The 10810-nt window shown below is 43.7% G+C and overlaps 1 protein-coding gene across 1 annotated transcript in view; it reads left to right on the top strand.

Moving 5' to 3' along the window:
- Positions 1 to 10810, top strand: part of SLC22A6 (solute carrier family 22 member 6) — a 20881-nt gene that overhangs the window by 4743 nt on the left and 5328 nt on the right. Inside the window, 8 exon segments of the mRNA XM_011368960.1 lie at positions 2706 to 2752; positions 2755 to 2809; positions 4656 to 4810; positions 5985 to 6027; positions 6029 to 6103; positions 6151 to 6198; positions 6554 to 6677; positions 6823 to 6938. Coding sequence (XP_011367262.1) covers positions 2706 to 2752; positions 2755 to 2809; positions 4656 to 4810; positions 5985 to 6027; positions 6029 to 6103; positions 6151 to 6198; positions 6554 to 6677; positions 6823 to 6938 — 663 coding nt within the window.

Below are 10810 nucleotides of genomic sequence, written 5' to 3'. Positions count from 1 at the left end.
GAGAAAGACAAGTCCCAGCTTACCCCTTGGAAGGAACTCCCAAATGGCCCAATATCCCATAGGGATACTTCAGTGCTCTGAATGCGAAGTGAAAAATAAGTAAATAGAATAAGAAAAAGAAGCTGGCTATGAGTTATTTATAATAAAAACCCTGCCTGAGCTCTTCTCCTTATTTTCTTCCAAATTAAAATATCCTTAGCACTAACGAGCAGCTTCCATCTGTACATTAGTCAGGACTCTTGTTTCCAAGTGGCCGTAATTCAACTCAAATTAATTTGAGCATAAAAAGAGTGTGTAAAGGCTCCCATAACCAAACACGAGATGGGCAGAGATGGAGCTGGCTCTAGAGACAATGGGAACCAGGGCCATGGATGTCATCGGGACCTTCGCTGGCTCTCATCTGTGCTATTCTTTGCATGCTGGACATGTCTACTATGCTACAGGATACTTAATAAGGTGGCCACTGACCATTCTGGGCTCACTCTTAATAACTTCATCACCAGAAAGAAAAAAGGTTTCTATCTCTCAGCTCCGAATTTGAAAAATTCTAGGGAAGACCGATTGGTTGGCTTGGGTCACGTGTTTATCCCTTGGTCCAATGACCTTAGGGCAGGGAGGGCATGGGTTTTTATGAATGACCCAGGCTGAACCTCCTCTTCCTTCGCATCCTGCAGATGGTCATTAGTTATCATTTCACCTCTCTACTTTCTGGTCCTGTTTTCTCTTTTTCTCTTTTTCTTTCCCCTGAGGCAAGTCTCATGGAATCTGTCATTTACCATGGTCTTTAAAAAGTTAGCCATGCAGAGCTGTCTTAGGCAGAAATTCTCTTAGTCTCCCTTAAATCCTATTCCTATACTTTGGATTCTGTTAGTAATAAACTAATTCTCTATCTAAGAGGCCCAGGAGCACCCAGAAATATTTGATCCTCCGAGTTTCAGGTGCACATGAAGAGAACACCCATGGTGGATAAGCCCCATGCGATTGTTGCTTTTGCAGACGACAAGCTCCTTAGAGCAGATCAGGACAGAGAGATTCTTTCCGAGTATTCTGTATCTATTGATCAATTTCTAATCTGGACTATATGTAGATTTCATCACTAGACAGCATACAGATTTGGTTCTCTGTGCACAACTCTGACTTCTCACCTCTTCCCTACATCTTCTTGCTTCTTATCCTTCCATTGCCCGGTTCCTGTCTACAATCTCCTTAACCCACTCACCACGATGTCCCCCACGTACATCCCTACGAGTATATTCCATTCACATCACATTTCCGTTAAAGTACAGTTAACATTCATTCCCAATCTGACACTGCCCCAGAATCTTTTTCAAATAAAAGTTATATCAGACAACACAGAATTTCAGAAGAGCAGTTATTTCAATAAAGCAGCAATAAAGTCCATTGCTCTTTGGAAAAAAGTGTTCAAATGATGACGTCTCAAATTTTACATCATGTGTGTGCATCCACGGGATATTAGAAGTCCCACAGTAATAATTACCTTCAAAAATAATTATATTAAAAAAATAGTTGAAAGATGAATTTGTTTGGATATGTATTCATACATCTTAGGTGGCATTCCCTAATTGTCCTGGTTATTACAACCCCTTTCCCATTTTTTTTTTTTGTTAACAAAAGAAATGACACTTTGAAAATCCACTCAAAACTATACAAAACGTAGCTCTTCATTGTAAAGAAATGCCACATTTACTTATCATTTCAATTTAATCTTAATGGCACATCCATGAGCAGATGATTCTCCTGCAGGCTATAGAGCTATTTTATACCTCCTAGAGAGAAAATACTTTCAAAACGAGACTTGTTTTCTTATATTAATTAAAAAGAGCAACAAAATGTAAACTATAAGTTGTACTATCCAATTGCTATTTATTTCAAGGTTGCAAATAACCACAACCCTCTCAAATTTGCTTATGGAAAGCTAATGAAAGGATACAAGGTATTTCACAGAGCCCAAAGTCAAGAACCTGAACCCAGTCTTATGAGGAACTGGGATCAAGTAACTGAAGGGAACTTGGGTAACTGGACTCTCCATCTCTACTTCTCTCCATCTCTATCTCTACTCTGGCACTGACTGAGCGCTCACCCGACTTCTCTCTGACTAGTTTACTTCATTCTTCTCCTTCCTCCTCTCTCTTTGTCTCTCTGTCTCTCTGTCTCTCGCTGTCTCTCTGTCTCTCTCTCTCTGTCTCTCTCTCTGTCTCTCTTCTCTCTCTCTCTCTATCTCTAACTCTTTCTCTCATGTTTCCTCAGCTCCATTTCTACATTGTTCCAAAGCTTGCCCACCCTACCCAACTTTAGGGATCCTTACAAATCTTGCTTCTCTGAGTCCCGTTTCCGAATTTCTACTTAAAAGCTTCAATTAGCTCAGTCCAGCTCCAGAGTCAAGTTTCTTCAGCTGTGCTCAAGGAGGGATAGAAACAGGAGCCATGAAGAACTGTGAGGATTTAGTGTTCAGAGAAGGGGCATAATCTGAGCAAGCACCACGGAAGCCATCTCTTACAGTTTTGAAATAACTTGAACAATTGTTAGCAGGAAAAGGTTATGAGAAAGATTTTCTGGCAGGGGGAGAGAGGTAGTCATTGTGTGCTAGTCTCAAATCAAGACCCTCAGCCCCACCGGGAGAGAGGGAGTGGGGCTTCCCTGGGGCCAGCCGAGCTCTCCCTGACCCCAGCTCTTCCTTCCTCATGGTGGGACCTCGTGTGCACACACGAGAACTTGCCCCAGTTGAGTCAATTAATTTCGTGGCAGGAATGGTGGTCAGAAGCTTGATATTTGAGACCTTGACGCACAGGTCAGTGGTGGACGAGGCTGGAAGATCAAGGAGCAAAGGCATGGGCCTCTGGGCTGGTCACGGTGGGGAGACTGGCATTCCTGAGAATCCAGAGAGAGACACGTGACTAATCCAACAAGCCTGATCACGTCTGCAAAGTCTATAGGAAAAATGCAACAGTCCATCAGTAGTTTCCATGCTGCACTTCATCTCGATTACTCCTCATAGCACCCTCGTGAAGCCAGCACGAGCGATACTATTATCTGCACTTTACCAATGAGGAAACCGAGGTTCAAGGGTGTTAAATAACTTGTTCAAACTGTCTACAAAAAGAAAAAAAAAAGAAAAAATTATCAATTATTAATTCTGAGGCAGAGGATTGGAAAGAAGAGAACTTTTCACTTTCCATTACTATATTGTTTGGACTTTTAGGATAATTTATTACTTTGATAATTTTTAAAAGTAAATAATGTTTACTTTTTTAAAAAAAAAAGTACAGTCACACAACTAATAAGTGGCAAAAGCAGGACAGGAGTCCAGATTTCCTGATATCCTAAAAGAAGTCACTTTTCACCACTTCTGCCTTATATGTGATATGTGAGTGTCACAGAAACAAACACAGACCTAAGAATCTGTAAGAGCTAAGAACAAGTTGCAGATCTACCACTAACTGTGTGTCCACAGGAAAGCTATGCAACCTCCCTGAGGCTAGTTTTTCCTTCTATTAAACAGGGGCGGTGATCTGAACCCCAGAGGGTTATGGTGAAGGTTAAATTTGTACCTGGAACTTCATGTTGGTTATCTTAGCCTTGATTATCTTGCAGGCTGAAGACCATACACAGATCACGAGGTGGATAATAGATGGCAATTTTCTAGAGAATAAAATTTGCAAATATTATAAATGCCACAGCAGATCAAAGGTACATGAAATCGGCTTTATTCTTCATAAAATATAAACCAAAGTCAGACTCATTTTGCAAAAGCATAAATTGCAAAGCTTTCTCTAAAAAAAAAAATCACATAAGCTGAACTCATAGATACAGAGCACAGAGAAGTGGTTGCTTGAGGCGGGGGAAGGAAGTGGGCAAAATGGGCAAAGGGGGTCAGAAGGAGCAAACTTCTAGTTATAAAACAAATAAGTTATTGGATGTGATGCACAGCAGGGTGACTACAGTTATTAATACTGTACTGCATATTTGAAAATTGTTAACAGAGTAGATCTTAAAAGGTCTCATCACAAGAAAAAAATTTAGAAACTATGTATGGTGACAGATGTCAAGGAAACTTATTGTGGTGATTATTTGGCAATATATACAATAATCGAATCATTATATAATGTTATAAGAAACTTATATCATGTCATATGTCATTTATGCCTCAATGAAAAAAATCACAAAAGGCTGTCTCCTAGGAGAGGTCTGACAGGAGTCACCATCAACCAACAGTCAAAGAATCAGAGCAGCAGGTCCTAAACTTTAGGAGCTTGTTAAAAATGTTTCTAGATTACCTTCCTGATAGTCAACAGGTCTTGAGTGGGGCTCAGGCATCTAAGTTGTTTCAACACACCCCTGTGATTCTGATGAGAGGGTCTGGGCCCCTCCACGGAACTGTGCTGATGTGTCAGGACCCTGGACAGCGTCAACCCAAGGCTCTGCCTAATGGGGGTGGGGGGGGGACGGGGCGGGCATGCCAGCCCCTTACCTTATTATTCTCCACCTCCTATCTCAGCACCTACCTCAAGGTCACATGTGAGCAGCCTCACAAACATCTGTTGATTGTCCAGGGCACCACGCGTGAAACAGCCAGGGACACAGAGCAGAGAGGAAGCAATGTGCTCTTCAAACCCAGGTTTTTCTTCTTTCCACAGGCTAGGCTGCCGGAAGCTGCTGATCTGGTCCTACCTGCAGTTAGCAGTGTCGGGGACTCGCACTGCCTTCACACCCAACTTCCCATCCTAACGTGCTTGCTGCTTCCTCTCAAGCATGGCTATTAGTCACCTCTATGGCAACTCCCTGACATTGAGTGAGAGGAGCCCCGGAAGGGCTAGGCTCGTGGGGACTCCCAAATCACAAGAGTTCAATGGATGAGGGGATTTGACAAATTCAGACCTCAGCTGTCCTGAGTACAAAGCTGAGTCTACCTGTGCCAGCATCCCTACCTATTAGGGCCTCTCCTGGGGTAGGCAATTAAGATCCCTACCTATCAGGGCCTCTCCTCGGGTAGAAATTAAGATCATGGCCTCTTTGGTGGCTCTGATCATTTGGGACTGGAATACATGCCAGATATTTGGGAATCACTAAAAAAATAAACGGAGCAAAGACTTGATAGAGATTGGCTGGAGTTGCATAGAAAGGCCAATTAAACTATGAGCCTTTAATCTAACATTCATTCATTCAACACAAAAGGCACCCGGTGTGTATCAGATCCTGCACTGGGAATACAGAAGTGAACAAGTGGACAGTACTCATGAACTCAAAGAGTTAACAGTCTAGCAGGGGAGACTGCCAAGGTGTTACAAATTAATGTGCTAAAGGCTGGGATGAGAGCCATTCTGGGTGATGTGGGAGTTCAGAAGTGGGGTGTTCAATTAGGACTTGGAGACCCAGGAAATCTCCCCCAAAGGAAGTGACATCTAAGCTCAGAACTGAAGGATAAACGAGGCAGAAAGAGAGAGGAAGTAAAGTTCTGGGATAGGGTTCTAGACAAAAATAATAGAATGAACAAGGCCCAAAGGCCAGAAAGTATGACTCACAGGAAGAAATGAAAGCAGTTACAGAATGGTGTGAGGTCAGGACTCACTCGTTTCTATTCCCAAGCCAAGCAAAGGGCGTGGCATGGAGTTGCCAACCCTAAATGTTTGTCGAATTAAAATTAGTCGAAGGAAAAGCAGGCAGAATGTCTGGAGGCAGGTCAGAGGAGATTTGAGGGAAGCCAGGAAATATGCATTTGGGGTTGGGGACTCTGAAAGAGGAGCATGCCTGGGAATTCAGAACCTTCCAGCCTGTTTCTTGCTCCACACACACAGTGAACCTAGCTGGTGGTCAAACCACCCTTGCCGTATCCTCTGAGGGGCCTGGAGGTGCAGAGCAGGACTGAGCTCGAGAGAGGAGCCTTTCCGGTCTGGTGTGACTGCCACCCCCATGTACACACATACTCACACCCCCCTGACTGACCTGAGCTCATCTCTTCTCTCCAGGCATGGAGTGGCTGCTCATCCATTCCCGGCCATGTCTGGGCCTCTTTTGGATTAATCTTCAGTGTTGGCCAGTTATTCCTGGCTGGCACGGCTTTTCCTATGCCCCACAGGAATGAGGTCAGGACTCACTCGTTTCTATCTGTAACTGCTTTCATTTCTTCCTGTGAGAAATGTTGGTCTCTCTGCCCTTCTTTGTCTTCTTCATCTACTCCAGGTGCGTGGGGCCTAAGGGTAGGGTAGAGGGTTCGCAATAAATCACAGGTGAGCAGAGCATCTCCTAGAACATCCCTTGCCTTCCCTCCAAGGATCAAAGCAGGGCAAAGAAAAAAGAATCAATGCCCAATTAGATAGATGGGGGAACATGGAGGCCCAGAAAGGGGCAGAATTTGTCCCAGGTCTCCCAAGAAGGCTGGCAATTCTCAGAGTACAACCCAGGGTCTTAACTCTCAGCCTAGAATTCTCCCCAACCCTCCAAGGTAACTTCCTGCTCTAGTCCGTGCCCTTCTCAGGCAGCCACAACTCTATCAATCCAGGCTGAAGTCATCCCCACCCCCGCCTCCCACCCACAGGTTCTTTGCTGAGTCTGTCCTCTGGTACCTCTCTTCGAGGAGGCTGGACCTCACCCTAAAGGCCCTCCAGAGAGTGGCCCAGATCAGTGGGAAGCAGGAAGAGGGAACCAAGCTGAGTATGGAGGTGAGAACCCCAGAATCTTGTGTGACACCCCACCAGTGCTCTGCCTGCCCCCACCCTCACCCCTGAAACCTGTGCTTCCCAGGGCAGGGTTGGGAGGAGGGGTCCCTAGGAAAGCCCAGGCCTTGAGCCCCATCTATTCGAGCAGCTGCTCCAGATGAGTCTGCAGAAGAACCTGACCGTGGGCCTGGCCCGGGCTTCAATGTTACAGATGCTGCGCTTCCCTGCTGTTCCCCGCCTCTTCCTGTGCCTCATGCCACTGTGGTAGGTCCATCTTCACTCAGGCATGACACAGACAAACTGGTGGACGGATAAGCAGACTGAGAAAACAGGACAGGCTGAGAAGGTGAGAGGCTGAGGGAGGCCCCACAGCAAGCAGCAAAGAGCACAGGCACTCTGGAGGCTCAAAGGGTCCCCATCTCTCTAGGGAAAGCTCAGCTGTCCCTCAAAGTGCCATCTTCCTTGCCCTCCCAAGAGCTCTGAGCTCAGCCAAGTGGCCCAGCTGACTCTGGGGGAGTAAAAAACAGTTACCCCCAGGAGCCCTGAGCTTCTGGCCCTAAGAGCTCATATATGTGTCATAGGCACTCACATTCCCCCAAAGATGTCTGTATTCTTCTATTGCCCTACAACCAATTACCACATATTTAGCACTTATTATCTCACAGTTTCTGTTGGTCAGAAGTTTGGGCAGAGCTCACCTGAGTCTTCCACTTAGAGCCTCGCAACCCTGAAACCAATGTCAGACATTTGAAGGCTTGCCTTAAGAAGAATCCATTTCTAAGTTCACCCAGGCTGTTGCCTGAACTCCTAGGACAAAGGGCTATGGGTTCTTGTTGGTTGTTGGCTGGAGGTTGTCCTCTGCTTCCAGAGATTGCCCTCAGCGCCTCACACGCCCCCGCCCCCAGCATGCCTGCTTCCTTCATCATGCCAGCACAGAGAGTGTCTAGAGTGAGTCTGCTAGCAGGGACCACCCTGGAGCCGGTATGCCACAATGTCTTCCCAAATGTTGTGTGATGTGTCCCTGGCAATGGAGTCATTTGCAGCTGATAAAGGTACAGCCATGGTCTCATTGATTTGCATATTTCCATAATACCTCTGAAGGAAAACTTAATGGTAATCCATATTTACAAAGTAATGAGGCAGTAAGGATAAGCAAACAAAAATTTTGTTTTATAATTTCCTAATTCTATATTTCAGAAATTATCACTATTAACATACTGGTATATGATCATCCAGACTTTTCCTGTTTTCACGTATATGAAACACACAAACACACAGTAATTTATGTCACATGTAGTGACAAAAATGCAGTCATACTCTTCCTGCAGTTCTAGGATATTTTTGTCCTTACTGTATCATAAACATCTTTCTATATCAATAAATGTAGACCTACAGAGCTCACCCTGTATTCTTGTGATTCCCCCCTCCAAATGGGCTCCATTCTCTTTGGAATGAGCAGCAAGGGGCAGCAGGTTGTCACAGTGACTCGCAACTCAAGCCAGCTTCTGAAAGGCATCAGAAAAATGAGGCTCCGCCCTGTTTCCAATCCAAGTTATCTTCATGCAACGGTACTGAGAGATATGAGAGGCGGAGCAATTCACAGGCATGTAGTTTGTTTGTGCTGCTGACTCCCACGGCAGCAGCAAAAATAACAGGCAGACTCTAGAAGTTCTGGGGCACACAGGTTAAGTTTATTCCTTTCATCCACCCCTCAAGCCCTGCACTATACTATTTGATTCCTGTCCTCCACACAAAGACCTCCCAAACTCCACCTCTTTCTCATCCCTTCTCCCTTCTCTTCCAGACACACACACTCACGCACACATTAAGAAGCACTGTCTCTTCCTCTTTACCATTTACTGTCTCCAAGCATCTTGCTCCCCAGGTTTTTCTGACTGATGTTAACGGAGGTGGTTATGTTTATCCAATTGTACTGACTGAATGTCTTCTCTTTCTAACAACAAAATGCCCTACACAAAATATTGCCAAACAGGAAAGACCACACATAGAATCTCTTATGAACATTTACTGTATAGATCACCTTTCTTGGCAGTTTCTCCCTATGTTATTATAATAAATTTTCCCCCACTGCCATCAGAATTCCATTTTTAAAGATGACATAGCAGTCCATAATTTTGTCATTTATTTTACTATTACCCGTGGTGGACACATAGGTTCTTCCCAGCTCTTCCTAATTATAAGCAAGGCTGTCACAATTATCCATAAGCATGTATCCCTTTGCATCTGTCTTACACCCCTTGGGATTAACCTTAAAAGTGTGTTTCCTGGGCCAAAGGTATGAAAATATGTAAGGCTTTTCACAGATATTGCCAACTGTTTTCTGAAAAGACCATGTACGCAAAGCAGCCCTTAAATGCCGAAGGAGCCAAGAGGCCAGAGAACACTCAGGCAAGTCCAGCTTATCCGTATAGAGCATTTAAACAGGGAACTTATTCCAGAGACGCAGTCCTGGGAGGCAACAGGACAAAAATGGATCCCCACACCGTTCACGCCCATACTTCCAGTTTTATATCTCTGTAAGAAATGGACCTAGGACTCGAAAAGGAATGCAGAGGCAGTCGGCAGGGGGGGCACAAAGGGCCAGGTCCCAGGGGCTCTGGCACCAGGGCAAGTTAAAAAATAGCTAACACAGAGGGCACTTTACCCCAGAGTTTGCGATTAAGCCTCAGCCTCTGCACATTCCAGAGTCCACTCAGGGGAAAGAGGAAAGGTTTCAAAGGGGTCTTAGTTTTGAAATGGAGTCGGCTTTATCTGCACACCAACCTACTCTTCAGTAAAGCAATATTTTACAAAAGCATTTCAGATACCCTCATCGACATTGAGTACTATTACTCTGAGAAGCAGAAATTAGAATCTTGTTTTTCAGTTCACATCTATTTGATTCTGGGGGAAGTTGAACATTTTCTTCATGTGATTTTGATCTATTCACAATTTTTTTTGTAAACTCTCTATTCATATCCCTTTCCCATTTTTTCCTTTTTATTGACCCTCTTTTACATTAAAGCTACTTATTACCGTATACAATCAATACTCTTTGCATTTTAAAATGTCTTTTAAATTTATCATTCTTTAAAAATAGAGAACTTTTATTGCTTTGTATAAACCCATCGACCCATTTTTTTTTTAATTCAGATTACATTTAGGTTACTCTCTTCCTGACCATAAAACTATTCACCTAGATTTTCTTGAAGCATGTTTATATTTGTTTAGGCTTTTACATTTTATGATAATCCACCTGAAATTCAGTTGAACATAAGGTAGAAAGTCGGATTCTATTTTTTTTCTAGATTAGTTAATTATACCAAAGCCATGAAATGAATGGTCAGTCCTTCCTCCGCCGGTTGCTATGAGACACCATCATTATCACATACTGTTTCTGGACAATTTGGTCTCAGCGACTTATCTATCTATTCTGGTGCCAATACTATTTTGTTTAATTCTTAATTCTAGTGTGGCTCATGTATGACTGTCTTCTGTGGACAGCTTCTCACGGTGCCCTTCACTAACCTTGAGGCAAAATTCAGCACTTTATCAACCTCTCTAAGGAACAAGACTGCCCCACAAAGTGCCACTAAACACTGTGAATTTTATGAAAACTCAATGGGGAGATGGAAGAGATGCTCGTATCACATACCACACGGTCAAAAAACTTAAAGGCATTTCTGTTCTCTCTCAGACCCATCGTTGGCTAAAGCCATTCATTCTTCCCCTCTCTTTCTCCTGACCCTCCCTCCACATACCATCTAAAATCTCCTCCTAAGAATTCATCTCCGGCTGTAAATTTGTATACATCACACAGCAAAGCAAAACTCCTGCCATCGAATAAATCTCTTTTTCTCAGAATTCATCAGTTGTCCCTTGAGAGTCCCTAGAAAGTGGGGTCTCTCACAAACACCCTTTTTTAGTGTAATCAACTGATCAAAGCATGCACTTATCAAAAGCTGGCCTCTTCCAGCAGGGAATCGGGGGTGAGGGGACAGACCTATTGCAAAGTAAAAGAATATTATTTTCTCCTAGATGATTTTAAAATATAGTCTAATATATGATAGATAACATTGCCTTTTAGAATTAAGGGAAGACTTTCTTATCTATATTCGAAAGAGAAAAAAAAAAAA

The sequence above is a fragment of the Pteropus vampyrus genome, unplaced genomic scaffold (assembly GCF_000151845.1).
Source record: "Pteropus vampyrus isolate Shadow unplaced genomic scaffold, Pvam_2.0 Scaffold144, whole genome shotgun sequence".
NCBI classification, from domain to species: domain Eukaryota; kingdom Metazoa; phylum Chordata; class Mammalia; order Chiroptera; family Pteropodidae; genus Pteropus; species Pteropus vampyrus.
Note: the sequence above shows the minus strand (reverse complement) of the source record. Positions and strands in the feature narration are given on the sequence as shown.